The following is a 16,041-nucleotide window of genomic DNA, read 5'->3' as shown; positions in this document are numbered from 1 at the left end:
TGCCAGCAAAAAAATTTTTTTAATCATTTTTATTCTGATTTAATACTTCCAAAATTTGCCCAATCTTCAACTTTTACAAATATTCATAACACTGTACATTACCATTCAAATTAACATGTACTCATTTTATCACATAAAATAATCATTTATCTAATGAGATATTGGAAATGTGGACACGTACCTCCCCATTGAAGAAGCAGAATAAGGTTGCCACAAGTAATCCCTGCAAAAAGGAGCAACCTGGTTATTACTTTGTTTCTGTATTGCCAGTTATTTGAGTAAAGGAAGTTTAAAAGTATTTAACAAATCAAACTCCGTTTTGTGTGCGAACTCAATCACAATAATTTACAATATTAAATAAAAGTAATAACAACGATGATAATAATTGCTATCGTGCCACTCAGTGGGGCATCAAGGTCCCTTGCAACTATATCGTGAACATTCACATAGTTGAGAATGTACACGAGGCAGACTCTGAACTATCCTACCAGCCCCAATATTAAACCGATTAAATCCTTAAAGTCATCACAGAGCTCGAGATGACACAGATGAAACAAAAATAACTTTCTTAAGGTTTGGCATTCCAATGCACCAAGTTCAATATCCATGTAAATAAATCCAGTCAGGTTAGTACATGTACAGATGTAAAACAAAAAGTTCAGAAACCGAGGCAAACAGGTATTGCTTGTTTGAAAAATCAAATTAAGATAACCCCTCCATGTCAGCCCGTATACCTCAGCAGGAGTCCAAGTCCTAATCTCTGTTTCTAACAGAGCAGGCAATTTGATGAAGAGGTAACCCCTCCATGTAATCGGTACATCTCGGCAGGAGGCCGAGTCTCAGGCTCTGTTTCTAACAGAGCAGGCAGTTTGATGGACAGGTAAACCCTCGATGTAATCGGTATATTCCGGCAGGAGGCTGAGTCTCAGGCTCTGTTTCTCACAATGCAAGCAGTTTGATGGACAGGTAACCCCTCGATGTAATCGGTATATCTCGGCAGGAGGCCGAGTCTCATGCTGTTACTCATGCTGCAGGCAGGTTGATTGACTAGATTTTCTATTGCCTCACTTTCTGGCTTCACTCCTCTTACCCTCTCGTTTGTCCATCCCACCCCCAGCATGCCAGGTTGCACATATTCTTCCAAAATCCTACACCTGGTTGCTGTCCCCAATTCTAAGCTGAATGCTCATATCACCTCCATTCCTTCACCCCCTTTCCTCTCGTCTGTGCGACTAACTCCGTGTCTGTTGGCTTGTACTCCTCCCTCCAGTTTTTTATATATATTTTTGTATACCTTGTCGAGGCTCGTATGAGAGCTAACACACAACACACAGCAAAGGGGGGGGGGGTGGAGGATGAGACAAGAGCGGCGGGAGTGGGAAGGACAAAATAGTGGGGAATTGTTTTGTCCAATCGTTAACTCATGCTTTCTCCTATACCCACCGATGGTCCCCTATATTCTCACTGGCCCCCTTCCACCACCCCTTTCCTTTCTGCCACTTATCTACTCATGTACGTCTTTATTTCCCTGTTCCCACTGATCCTCTGTCAGTTTGTGAACTGCTGCCCTCTGTCATTTAGCTCTTCTGTGAGCCTATATTTCTGCATAAATATACAAATAAACAAATATAAAACATTCTTGCACCAAAAATGCAAGTTCGGTCGGCAAAAGGAAGTATGATGTGAAGGCTACATCAGCTATGATGCGCAAAAGACCATGGCAGCGAGCTTCAGTATTTTTGTTTTTGTAAAAGTGATAAATAAAATGCACGCAAGCTTGAACATACAACAGTCAGTGTTTATAGTTTGAAAAAACAAGTAAACACATTATGGTGGAAGTGCAGATAAGAATATTTTTCCAAGCTTGGAATTAAGCGGAAATGCACCAGGCCCAAGCCTTGGGGAATGAGTAGACAGGAAAGCAGGAAATGGCCCCTAAGGTCCTCGTATCTGATGAAAGGAAGAAAAGAAAAACGATAGGCCACTGGTCCATTCACTGCTTCAGTATGTCTTTCACTCAGTGGCTGTTATTATAAAGACGTGAGCCTTGTGGACTACATGTCATGACCTCACCCGTGGGACATATGAAGCAGCAGCCATATCTCATTATAGAGGAAAAAGGACTTCACAAAGTTTCATGATCCTTTGTCTTTTTCAGATACATTAGTCCATCCCAAGGGAGCCTTTCACAAGTTAAACATTTAACACATCTAGCTCGAGGAAGATTCCTTCCCTCAAACTGCCTTCCGCACATCCTGGTTCATTTAATTTTGACCATTGCTTCTTTGATTAACGAAGTCCAACGAACTGTAATGAAATTAATAATGTGATGATCAATCAATGCTTGTTCAGTCCATTCCTTGAAAACAAATCCCCCCCGCCCCCCTCCCCGACAGTGGCCAAGGTGCAGGAAGGGGTTTGGACATATCATCATATGTAGGACAAGGACATTTTTAGACATCACTTGGATACTTTTACATCTATTTTAAGGACATTAGTGGACAATGGACAGATTAACAAAATATAACATTGGAACCTGGGATTTCACACATGAGCTAGCTGATCAGATGGGAGTATCAAACGGGTTAACCAAACCTTTTCAACTTCGGAATAATTTGTTCACTATTCAAAAGACCGATGGGATAGTACAGAGGATACTTACCTTTTGCTTATCTTGTCTGGCTTTGATTCCTAACCCCACGATAAACTGTCAGATTGGTGTTTCGCTAGAAGGGTGTTGCATCACACAATGTGCCATCCCTCAAATGGACTGTAGGCTGGGGACCCATCTGCTGGCATTCACTGGTGGATGTAAAAGATTCCTCGGTGTCTTTCGCAAAGAATAGGCAAGTTATCGCCAGCACCCTGAACAAATTCCAAATTCCTACCTTGATTGACCGCTGGGAAGGCATTTTTAAACCATCCAGCATAATCCTTGTCATCCATGAGACTACTTTGGTAGTGCCGATGCTCCATCCGTAGAGTATGATGTACCACTACCATCACATGAGGCATTAGATAATTGTCCACTCGAGTAATATGTCTGTTGACCTGCTGGAAAGTGATGAGGGTCTTCAAGTTCTTGTGTTTCACTGAAGCAAACTTTGCAGTAATGTTAGCACAAGGGGGAACCTCCACTTCAAATTTTAACCATAAACAATTCACATATATAATAATCAATGTATATGTACCAGTACTTAAAATGATGTATAATTATTGTATGAATTTGTAGGATGTTCTACAAGGGTAGCATCATGCAACATTTTACCATGCAACAAGTACAGAGGCACGATCAGCGCATGCTGAACAGTAGAGAAGTAATAAGAACGTGTTCAACAAATCTCTTTGTCTTGTTCTTGCACGATAATAATCCTGGGATAAAAACAAAGATTCCTTGAACATTTTCTTAGGAACAGAGATGGTCAACGTAGCCTTATTGACAGTTTTCAGCCTTTTGGCCCTACTGCAGAGAAATTCTTGGGTTTTTTTGGAATACAGGTATCGCTGCTCATGGAACAGCAGAATGATGGGGCAATTGATCAACAGACAAAATGGGGCAAGTTGTTTGTTCTCTCGAAAGCAGCAGAGAGGGATGCTGTTGCAGCCTGCCGAGTGGAAGGGTGCAGAATGGTTTCCTCTTTACCGCTCTACCGTTATTACCATTAGTGTAGTAGATAGTACAAAAATCGTGCAATTACGATACAAGCATCAAATTTGGCATTTCTGTTCTGCAGGGCTTTCTGATCAAATCTGCCCGATTGGCCATTTGAAAATCCAAATTTTGAAAAATTTGAAAAAAAAAACAAAAAACTTCAAAAACATTTGAAGTCACAGCTGGCTGAAATTCTTGAAGCGCAAGTGAACATCCCAGACAGAGAACCAAGGGGAGATGCAGTCATCATTGATGACTCAGCACTTATCAATGCCCTACCTCCCCGCACTTCAAAGATATTTGATGACTATGCTAAAGAAGACATCATCCCAAAGGTGGAATCCTATGATGCCAGGTACGAGAAGGTGGACGTAGTGTTTGATGTGTACAATAAGTCAAGTCTGAAGTCCGAGGCAAGCCTGAAAAGGGGGCAAGGAATCAGAAGAAGAGTGACAGGAACCAGTAAGACCCCAAGTAACTGGAGTAGCTTTCTTCGAGATGACAGAAACAAGACTGAGCTGTTTCACTTCCTTGCGGCAAAGATGTGTGAAGCACAGATAACAAGCAGTCATTGTCACAAAAGGAGAAGATGCCATTAGCAACACAAGGAAGTCACTGGATGCTGTGTCTCCATGTTGTCATGAAAAAGCTGACACTCGAATATTTGTACATGCCAGGGATGCAACGATGGATGTTAGCAAGTCCATTATCATTAAGGCTAATGACACGAACGTACTAGTCATAGCAATATCTGTACTGCCATCCTTACAGGAACTAGGTCTTGAGAGCATGTGGATTGCCTTAAGCCAAGGAGCCAAGGCGCGATGGATTCCAGTCCATGAGGTAGTTTCTGCAATAGGGCCTGAGAAAGGTAGAGGGATCCCATACTTCCATGCGTTCACTGGATGTGCCGTCGTGTCTGCCTTCCGCGGTAAAGGGAAGAAAACTGCATGGCAGACTTGGAACGTCTTTGATGATGTTTCTGAAACATTCACCAATCTCAGCCAGCATCAAACATTGATTCGTGATCTTTACTTTTTTGAAGTTTTTTTTTTTTTTCAAATCTTTCAAAATTTGTATTTTCAAATGGCCAATCAGGCAGATTTGATTAGAATCCCCTGGAGAACAAATGTGCCAAATTTGATGCTTGTATCATCATTTGCACGATTCCTCTCAAAAATTGCTGTTAATCTGCCCCACTACATGACCATTGCTCTGTGGAGCTATCAGCTGCAGTTCCCTTACCCAAGATGTCCTCGCCCCCACTCTGTTAGCTTCAGTTACCCACCCTTACTGTATGTCGCTTCAGAAATCCAGAACCAATGAACAGACATCTTCTGTCCCCACTTAACTCTGGAATCAGCAGCCTCCATCTGCTTTTCCTATTTCCTACAACCCTCAACTGTTCAAGACCTGTCCTAACAAGCTGTCTTTATTGATCCTCCTCATTCCCATCACCCTACCTTCCCTTGTTATAGGAGGTCAATATAATATCTATGAGGTTCCCATGCTTCTGTAACTTTCTATTTTGAAAGGTTTGTCATGATTTACTCCTTGTTAAGTCTCAGATTCCTCATGTTAATGTTGAAAGATGGGAAGGAATTTTTAAACCATCCAGTACGGAGAATTTAAACCATCCAGTGTTTTGAACCATCCCCTCTGCCAGGCTCCTGCTGTCCGTTAACCGTTCATAACATCACTAGCAGTTGATTGATTAAAAGGTAGTGAAAGTTTTTTGTAAGGGCTGGCCCTTTATTGACGTTTACAAACCAGTCAAGGGAGTTACGACCCTGTTTTCCACATGGACCATCTCACCACGTGACAGAACATGACGCTTATATCAACCAAGTGAAAATATCCCACAGTTGCCGAAATGGATTAATTGTTACAGCTCTCACATGATGTACCTGATAATGCGTAAAAATGTTCATGATAGACATGTAGATGTCTCCAGCATCACGATCCTCTGGGCGCCAAGGAACCAGCACAAACTGAATCCCGAGTAATGGCATGAGGATAAGGGTGGCGCGCACAGCCTTCATGTACATATGGGACTCAGCATGATGTGTGTCCTTCAGTTTTGTCACCAATATGCGCACAATGTTCAGCACAAAGAACAGGTTCACCTGCAGTGAGACGCCAGTCACCATTGTCAGAACCACAGTACGATATGAGACCTAAACCAACAGACCTGATTAAATGTTTTACAAGTGAATTGTCTTTCATCATCCTTATCATACGAGTGGTTTTCCAAATTCCCCCAGTTGACCCTATTTTTATCAATACAGTCAACCCTCCATTTAATATATATCTATAGTATTATTATTTTAATTTTTTAAAACTTGATTTCATTCTGACACAGTCAATTAATTGTGACCAATTTTCTGCATACACTCCAGTATTTTGAACCATTGTATTCTCGACATTCACTTATACACAGTTGCACATGGTTGGTAGTCGTGTGATGGAACACACACGTCGCTTCCCTCCCTTCCCACCAACCCACCACAATCAGTCTCTTGTCAACTACCCCTCGTGTAAACACCACGCAATCCACTCGGCCATACCCACTTATTATAACCCTCAAGAGGAAGTTTTAAATTTTTTAAACCATGAGTGCAAACAGGATTCGGTTGGCTTTGACTTCACCACCATCATCATGTCAAGTTCACCATCATTATCATCAAGCTTTGTTGCAAGTTTAATTTTCTTTGTTTATATTATTGTTATTATTTTTTTTTAAACTTTTTCAGGCTGCACTCTTTATTGTTGAGTAACTTACAGGGGAAATTATGAAGTGCTGCATGTTGAGGTGTTGCGTAATACACTTCAAATATTTTCACTGAATCTAGATTTAATTAATGATGGTTTTGAGTGTATAAGATGTTATTGGATGAATGTGGGAGATTATCTTGTTCGGCTGGAACCTCACCCCCTATTTCCCATTGGCCTTTCGTATATTTTACACGATTTCCATATCTGCGGTGTTTTTCAGGAAACTAACCACTGTTGCGCGCAAATGGAGGGTTGTATTGTATTTACAGTGTACTTCACAAGCTCTGAGTGCTTTGCAATCGAAAGTTACAAGTAGAGATGATGTGTGTGACCTGCACATTTAAGAAAGCATATGCACAGAGCAAGGTGCGGCAAGATCTCTCCGCTCCCATAAAAATATACCACCCTTGATCCTGGTTATACACTAAATAGCGAAAAGTATGCAGACACCCCTTCTAATTAGTGGATTCGGCTATTTCAGCCACACTCATTGCTAGCAGGTGTATAAAATCAAGCACAGAGCCATGCAATCTCCATACACAAACATTGGCAGTAGAATGGGCCGTACTGAAGAGCTCAGTGATTTTCACTGCGGCACCGTCATAGGATGTCACCTTTCCAATAAGTCAGTTCATCAAATTTCTGCCCTGCTAGAGCTGCCCCGGTCAACTGTAAGTGCTGTTATTGTGAAGTTGAAACGTCTCGGAGAAACAGCCACGAAGTAGTAGGCCACACAAGCTCACAGAATGGGACCGCTGAGTGCTGAAGCGCGTTGTGTGGAAAAATCGTTTGTCATCGGTTGCAACACTCACTACTGAGTTCCAAACTGACTCTGGAAGCATTGTCAGCACAAACACTGTTCGTCGAGAACATGAAATGGGTTTCCATGGCCGAGCAGCCGCACGCAAGCCTAAGATCACCATGCACAATGCCAAGCGTCGGCTGGAGTGGTGTATAGTTCACCGTCATTGGACTGTGGAGCAGTGGGAACACGTTCTCTGGAGTGATAAATCACGCTTCACCATCTGGCAGTCCGACGGATGAATCTGGGTTTGGCTGATGCCAGGAGGACGTGACCTGCCCGAATGCATGGTGCTTCACAGCTTGGTGGAGGGGGAATCATGGTCTGGGGCTGTTTTTCATGGTTCAGGCTCGGCCCCTTAGTTCCAGTGAAGGGAAATCTTAACGCTGCAGCATACAATGACATTCTAGATGATTCTGTGCTTCCAACTTTGTGGCAACAGTTTGGGGAAGGCCCTTTCCTGTTTCAGCATGACGATACCCCCGTGCACAAAGCGAGGTCCATACAGAAATGGTTTGTCGAGATCGGTGTGGAAGAACTTGACTGGCCTGCACAGAGTCCTGACCTCAACCCCATCAAACACTTTTTGGATGAATTGGAACGCCGACTGCGAGCCAGACATAATCGCCCAACATCAGTGCCCAACCTCACTAATGCTCTTGTGGCTGAATGGAAGCAAATCCCCGCAGCAATGTTCCAACATCTAGTGGAAATCCTTCTCAGAAGAGTGGAGGCTGTTATAGCAGCAAAGGGGGGGGGGGGGGACCAACTCCATATTAAAGCCCATGATTTTGGAAGGAGATGTTGGACAAGCAGGTGTCCACATACTTTTGGCCATGTAGTGTATGTTCAGTATCCTGGGTGTGTACATCAGAGGGCTTTCTGGCAAGCAGTATAATCGTATACTGAACAAAAGAATGGAAGACGATGTGTGTGTGTGTGTAGACATAATATTGTTGCGGTTCTAGGAACCGCATGCATACAACAGATAGTGTCCCAAGGCAGTTATTCTATTATTATACGTGGAGAGTCCCTTTCCTTTTGTTTAGTGGGACAACAAGAGAGTGCGTTGCAATGATCTAATAGCTGGGGTTGCTTAAATCATTTTCTTCTTCATTTCATCCCACTGTTCTTTTCGTTTTTTTTATTCCTGAGGTAAATCAGCCACATGCGCCTTCACTGTAAGGTGGGGCCTCATGAAGGCCAGCGTGTGCCGCGCCGCGGTGAGGAAACTGCTGAACAGAGCCCTCGTTCCTGGGCGAGCCCTAAAACCAATGTGTGCGGCTAGTCATGTGGTGTGCTTGGCGGTGCGGGATTATCGACTCGAACTTCTGATGATCTGGGGAGGATTGCCGGTTGCATTAAAAAGGCATGCGAATAAATACCTCTTAAGAGGCTGCATGAATGGTGTTTTTCACAACACAGGAAACACAGCCAGCATGACTCCCACGCTGCACAAAACGCGTACGGAGGCCGATAAAGACGACTCCACGCCATGTTGGGTGGGATACGAGTGTGCGGAGTAGAAGCGGCTTGTTCCTTTTCAGCCTCAATATCCGACACATATTGGTGTTCGCCCCGCGCACACACTAGCAGAGTCGTGTGAACGCGAGCACTGACCACGTGCATAATGGCCGAACCGCGCGCACTGTATGGAATGTGCTCGAAGGCAGACACGTATGCCGCTTGTGAAATGTGCATGGATTTATCCATGCCGATGTACCTTCGGCCCTCGCTGGCAGCAGTGGATTCTCCACGGAGCGGGCATGCGGGACCCTCGACCGGTCGCCCGGGCACGGCCCGGGGGCGTTTGCAGGACGATTCGCATGCCAATTTCGGTGTGGGCGATTCATGTCACCTCGTGGGGTCGGAGCGGAATATTTCCGCTGTCTGGGATGGCCTTGCCGGAAACGAAGTGAGGAGGTTTCCGGCCAAAGTTGGCGGGCCACGTGAGGGGACGGGGCCAATCGGAGCGCCTGATTCTGGTGATGATGTTTCGATTCGGCATGGCCCCTCCCCCCGCGCTGTGGGTCCTATAAAGACCAGGGCAGTCCCTCCGCCTCGCTCGCTTGCCTCTTGCTCTTTCTCCGCCTCTCTCCCGCTCTCGCCTCGCCTCGTCGACACCGCCATGACCCGCCTCCTGCTGCCCGGACTCCGCCTCCTCGTCTCCGCCCACATGACGTCGACCCCACCCGCCTACCTGGTGCCGCCTACCACTCCACCCTTGCACTCTGGACTCCGCCCCTTCTTGACTCGAGCTCCTCCTTTCATGAACACGGTCTCCACACGTGCAGCTGAAGCCAGAGACAAGGCGGCCACTGTCGGGTACTGCACCATGGAGCACCCCCCCCCCCCACGAAACGTGAAACGTATTGGTGGCGCATCGTGCTATCGGGCGCAAAGGTACCGAGATCATAGCCTCAACTCCCCTCCCTTCCTGGTTGCAAAACCTTCTCTTCGTCGGGTTTTGTTCGTGTGTGTGTGTGTGTGTGTGTGTGTGTGTGTGTGTGTGTGTGTGTGTGTGTGTGTGTGTGTGTGTGTGTGTGTGCGCGCGTGCTGGCCCCTGTCTGCTTAAGTAAGACTGCAGAAGATCGTTATCATTATTATTGTCATTAATTTCACGTTAAATCTGCTCTGTGTCCCCTTTTGTAAGTTGATTGTAAATAAATCATTATGAGGAATGTTCCCTGCTCGTTTTTGTCTTTTCTTCCATTGATCCAGCATGGTCCGAATCCTAGTTTAGCCGGGACTTTATTCCCAACGATCCATTCCTTTTAGCCGGTATGTCCTTGGCAGTGTCGCTTGGCTGCATCCGATCCGGTAAAGTAATCTGGTTCGGACAAGGCGTACCGAGGGCGTGTTCCCCAGTAATTAAACCACGTGATTAATTAGATAACCCGATTAACCCATAGACGGGAGGACCCTAGGTCATGCGGTTGATTTATTGGCGTCCACGGTCGGTTAAGTGACCTGCCGCGTCACGGAATTATCCGTGTGCGACGGCCTACAATTTCGGGGAGTCTGGTGGGAACAGATAGCTTCCCCTACCTAGTGGTCTTCTCACCCGGCCCGCAACAATATATACAAGTGGGGTATGCTTACGCATACGAACTATGTTTCTCCATTGTCTTGGGTCGCTCACCTGCATTTCCTGTTTTTTTTTTTTCATTTATTTATATTTTCATTTCTGGATGCTTTCCGATAGTTCTGTGATTTTTCCTGGTATATTGGCTTCGATGTGTGTTGGTACTCAAAATTACCGTGTTTCCCCATTGTCTCGGGTTGCACACCTGCATTGTTTTTTTTTTCATTTTTTTTTTCTTCATTTATGGATGTCCGATTATTCTGTGATTTTTCGTGGTGTACTAGCTTCGATCAAGCAAAAATTCAGTTTCCTACGTCACCCAGAAGGTACCGATCTTTAATATTAGTCAGTGAGTCAGTCGTTGAGTGAGTCAGTCAGTCATTGGTGAGAAAGAGATGGGAATATTAAGACGGGGGAGTGGTGGTGAGCGAGGATTGTGGGACGCGGGGGAGAGCGAGGCCTCACCACCTATCGCTATACACTCTGGGTGGGGGAGAGAGGGGGTAGTGGGGAAGGGAGGAGGGTATTCTGGACATGCGTTTGATAGTTGGACTTGAGGAAAAGTGGTGGGGGGTGAGAGTTTGGGGATGGAGGAATGGCCTTATGCCAGAATTAGTGCAGGATTCAACAAAGTTGGGTACGTTAAAACAGCACGTTCAAACGGGTCATACTAAACAACACCCAGACACCGCCCAGAGACGTCTGTGGGGGGTCGGGGGGCTTTGGGAGGAGGTAAGCGTGAGGGAAGGGGAAGGGAAGGAAGGTCATTTTCCTTCAGTCCTCAAAAAAGCTGCACCAGTGTTCGTGTGTATATTTAATTTCCACACATACGATAAGCTCTAGAATCTCTTTACCTAAGATGAATTGCGGAATTGATCAGAGCTGCTAAAAGAAAAGAAGCTTTCATTTGTCCGATTCGCACATTCTTTGACACCCCTTCCTCTGTGCGACCTTCGGATAGTTGTATGGTGGTGGAGGGGGTTTGGGAGGACGGCAGTGTGAGGAGAGTGGAGGGGAAGGCAGTGCGAGGGGATGGGAATGGGAAGGCAGCGTGAGAGGAGGGGAATGAGAAAGCAGCACGAGGGGAGGGGAATGGGAGGATAGCGTGAGGGGAGGGGATAGGGAACGCAGCATGAGGGGAGGGGAAAGGGAAGGAAGCGCAGCACGAGGGGAGGGGAAAGGGAAGGAAGCGCAGCATGAGGGGAGGGAAATGGGAAGAAGGCGGCATGAGTGGAGGGGAATGGGAAGAAGAAGGCGGCGTGAGTGGAGGGGAATGGGGAAGCCGCGCGAGGGGAGGGGAATGGGAGGGCAGCATGAGGGGAGGGGTATGGGAAGGCAGCACGAGGGGAGGGGAAAGGGAAGGCAGTGGGAGGGGAAAGGGAAGGCAGTGGGAGGGGAAAGGGAAGGCAGCACGGGAGGGGAATGGGAAGAAGGCGGCATGATTGGAGGGGAATGGGGAAGAAGGCAGCGAGAGGGGAGGGGAAGGCAGTGTCATAGATGGATGGTGAAGTTTGGATGTGGGGTGGGGAGTACATGGGTAAACATGGGCTTACAGGACATCTTGTGGCTCAAGATTGATTGATGTGGCCTCAAGCGTATAGTTACAAAGTCCCACCAGACCAAGGTGAAATGGTGTTTTCTATAACAACTCCCCCACCCCCTCCCCTCCCCATGCATATAAACAACTATTTATGTATTTACTGGGGGGACATCTTGCCCCAACTTTCCTGATGGAGGCAACTTACCCCACCTTACTCGATAGCACATGCAGCAACCAGTCTTTGTTTTTCTGTCTTTAGTTTACTATGTATACCTGGTTGTTGATGCACACCATCAACATGTAATCCACCCTAAAATGCACATTTCTGTGATTTGAGATCCTGTGTTTTGCTCTGCCACAGATCATGTGCCACCAAGGCTTTAGCAACAAGTGACATTGCTGAGATTCAGATATAGTTCTATAAACTCCTTATGTATTATTCTACATATAAAAATCCTTATGCAAGTTCCTGCCTTGCGAATGGATTTGCCTGTAGTTCCTTGTGGGGATGCAGGCTGCACGTGACTCTCCATGAACGTTCCAGCCGGATATAATGTATAGGGCTGTACGATTTTGAGTTAGCTTCGTAAGACTGCTTGATCAGTGTGGAAGACATATTATAATCTTCCTTTAATTCCTGGGCATGGCAATGAGCGACACTCCCCAAATGTCCACATTATTTTCCACATTTGCTTGTACTTTATATGAATTTACTCGTAATTGGTGTCCACAACCATCCATGACCATGTTGTGGAATGTCGGCTGAGGTCCTCACCCCCGTCCTCACTTTTTCACCTTTATTCGTTTTCTCCACAACCTCTTGAGCAATTGACATGAAACTTTCAACATTGGAGCACTTGCTCATGGATAAATTTTTTAACAGTTACTTGATGATTGAATGGGAAATGTGGCCGGCATTCCCCCCAAAAAATCAGTTTTCTGCAGGCACGGGTTGCAGGGTGTTTCACATATCAGGAACAAACGACCTTGCTTCGCTTGGCCTCAGCCAAATAAATTTGTGAAGTACGTTTGTCACGAGTAACAATAGAGTATTAATACATTTTTATAACAGTTATGCAAAGTGATGTAAAACATTATAGCAGTTGTTATTGATTAAAATTATAACTACTCGTTAATATAATCTCAAAAACGTACTTCCATATGGTTAGAAAGTTGGCTGCCAGCATTGTGCTGGCATCTTGCATGTGCTAGCTTAGCTAATGGCTTCCTGCCATTGATTGTACCATGCCAGGATAAGCCTCACTGTGCACACGCCAAAACTGCGGATATTGCATATTATTCGGTGTCAGTAGACCACCGCCAGCATGCCACCGAGCCACAGCTTCAGAGCACCATAAATCATATTACAAACCAGACCTACATGCCATCTGCAGTTTCTTCAACAGACAGTATGAGCAACTTCTAACAATGTCACACTCATTCTACAAGCTTATAGAAATAGTATCAGTTAATGAGTGGTATGATGTGAACATGCTGCACTATTCTCACCCTATGAGTGAGAGTAATGCATGAGGAACCCCACAGTATGCTAAAAAGTAATGTCATGCATGATATGTATGTATGTATATATATATATATATATATATATATATATATATATATATATATATATATATATATATATATATATATATATATATATATATATATATTATGGCTGTGGAAATTCGCAGAACACCATAAAGGTCCTTAGTTCAGTTAGATCGATAAGTCTGTGTTTAGTTAGATTTCCCCACCGTTGTTTAATGGAAATTATTCGTGTCACAGTGCTGTGATCCTTTGAGATAGCCGTTTTTCTTTACTATCGTTATTTTGGACCAACTACGTTTCAACCACCACAACCACCTTCACAATGCCACCATCACAACAACCACAATTGCCTCAACCACCAACCACACCTAACCACCTTCCCCGCTACGCCAACTACCGATCCCCATCTCCACAAACCAAATCGCAACCCTCTCTGCTCATGAAGGCCGTCTCTGCGGAGGAAAAGGAACAAGGGATTTCGATAACGCAAGGGAAAAACAAGAAGAAACATCGGTGGTGCGCGGATTTTCCCGCCTGCTTTTCCCGCCTGCTTTTCCCGCGCTTTGGTGTGGGGGAAGTGCGATTCGAGCCAGAGGTCAACGGTCATGTGAAGGAGGGGCCTCATTTTGGGGGAATGAATCTCCTTAGGCCTGGTTTCCCTCGCCATGTAACGATTCCCTCGCCCCCCCCCCACGCGCCACGAGAGGGGGGGGCGAGAGGGTTGGACATGGGCAACGCCCCCTTTCTCGAAGCTTCCCGCAGGAGCTCGAAGGAGGGCAGAGCAAGAAGCCAGGAGGAATATAAGGACGTGCGGGACGCCAAGTAGAGAGTGTTGGTGGTTTCTTCTGGTGGTCTTCTTGGTCGGGATCTTCGGCTCGTGGTGGCCTGTCTGTGGAGAAGTGATCCGTGGAATGACCCGTTCGTCGGAGCTTGCAGTCGGTGGGGAGTCCGGGCGTAGCACCAGGGACGCGGACTGGAGGCGCCGCTCTGCCAGCTCTGTTGCGCAGACCTGCACGTCCGAGTGAAGAGCGCCGGAGAGAGCTCGCCGACCCGTGGAAAGCCCGAGTCAGCCGCGGCTATCCTAGCTGCCGTGGGGACAGATGTCGCGACTCGCCCGTCAAGGCACCATGAGGGAGCAGGTAACCTGCAATGGTCTCGTGGGGCCCATTCGGTCACCAAGGCTCCACGGTATAAAGGTCTACGGACCCTGTCTGACTCCCTTGTCTTTGAGGGTAGTCTTTTCTTTTCTTTTGAATGAATGTTGGTGCCGCCGTCTGTAAGTAGAACTGCGTAAGTGCTTGTAAATGGTAATTGCTGATAGACGGTCGTAGTGCTTTCACCTTGCTTGTGTCTTTGTCCCCGTCCCGTGCATGATTGTTTTACTACATACGTGTTTTCATTGCTTTGCCTGTATACGTGTTTAGTAATAAATGTGCTGATTTAAATGTCAAACCCGTTCGTCGTGTCCCCTTTCCCTTATTGGAACGCCATCTCGTATTGCGGAATATTAGTTGGGTTTTAAATACCAGTTAAATAGAATCGGATCCGGTGAGGTTGGGCGATAATACCCGCTCGGTTATCACTGAAGAACGGAACGGACCGCTTGAGCGGTTCGTGTCCAAGCCGACCTGCGTCGAGGTACGGTCTCCCGGTAGGCTACCCGCGCGAGTACTTAGGTATATCGATATTCGGCGATTGACCCTATTTTGCACGGGTAGAAAATTGGCAAGGCCGTGGTGGGATTAAGAACCCACCTGTGACAGGGTTCCGGCGTTGTTCCGGAAGGTCACGACTGAATTGTCCGTCCGGTGGGCGACGCGGCTGCTCTTAGAAAAACGCAGTCGATCGCACGCCGGTGGGCGCGAATTCGTAACTATATATATATATATATATATATATATATATATATATATATATATATATATATATATATATATATATATATATATATATATATGTATATATATGTATATATATGTATATATATGTATATATATATATATATGTATATATATATATATATATATATATATATATATATATATATATATATATATATATATATATATATATATATGAGCAGGGATACCCGTGCTCTGCACAGGAATCCCGTGGATGACGGCGGGTCTGAAGGAGTATATGTCACAGTTAATTGTAAAATTGTAGAGGCTGCCACCATTATTATTTTGTTTCATCACCACTATAATATTATATTTTCCCCGCCATGTTTTATATGCAGAAGACTCGAGTTCAAAAATGTTAAGATTTATTGCCGCATCAGATAAAAAACCATAATGCCTCAACAATGTGAGGCTGGTTTCATGTTATCATTTGCGACTTAATTAATTCTCATTCTCTAGCAAATTCCGTTGGTCCCATGTCAATCGGCTGAACTTGAAAAATTAACGTTACGCAATCAGGTGATGACGTTATAATTCGGAAACCGGGAAGTCGGAAGTCATTGTCTTCAATTGAGTGTAGCATTATTTTTTCATTCTATTGCAAATGACGTTGGCCCCATGTCAATTGGCTGAACTTGAAAAATTAACGTTACGCAATCTGGTGATGACGTCATTATTCGGAAACCGGGAAGTCGGAAGTCATTGTCTTCAATTGAGTGTAGCATTATTTTTTCA

General features: G+C 45.3%; 1 protein-coding gene across 1 annotated transcript in view; it reads right to left on the bottom strand.

Annotated features, from left to right (window-relative positions):
• The window catches only part of LOC147021925 (calcitonin gene-related peptide type 1 receptor-like), a 71,749-nt gene that overhangs the window by 4,519 nt on the left and 51,189 nt on the right, over window positions 1-16,041 (bottom strand). The window contains exons 12-13 of the mRNA XM_085892353.1: window positions 5,560-5,778; window positions 182-223 (exon numbers count right to left, since the gene is read on the bottom strand). Of these exons, the coding sequence (XP_085748479.1) occupies window positions 182-223; window positions 5,560-5,778 (261 nt within the window). The remainder of the gene's footprint in view (window positions 1-181; window positions 224-5,559; window positions 5,779-16,041) is intronic.

The sequence above is a fragment of the Eptatretus burgeri genome, chromosome 8, assembly GCF_056783735.1.
Source record: "Eptatretus burgeri isolate ZD-2024b chromosome 8, Ebu_testis_v1, whole genome shotgun sequence".
Lineage (NCBI taxonomy): Eukaryota > Metazoa > Chordata > Myxini > Myxiniformes > Myxinidae > Eptatretus > Eptatretus burgeri.
The sequence above is the reverse complement of the archived record's forward strand: the minus strand, read 5'-3'. Positions and strand labels throughout refer to the sequence as shown.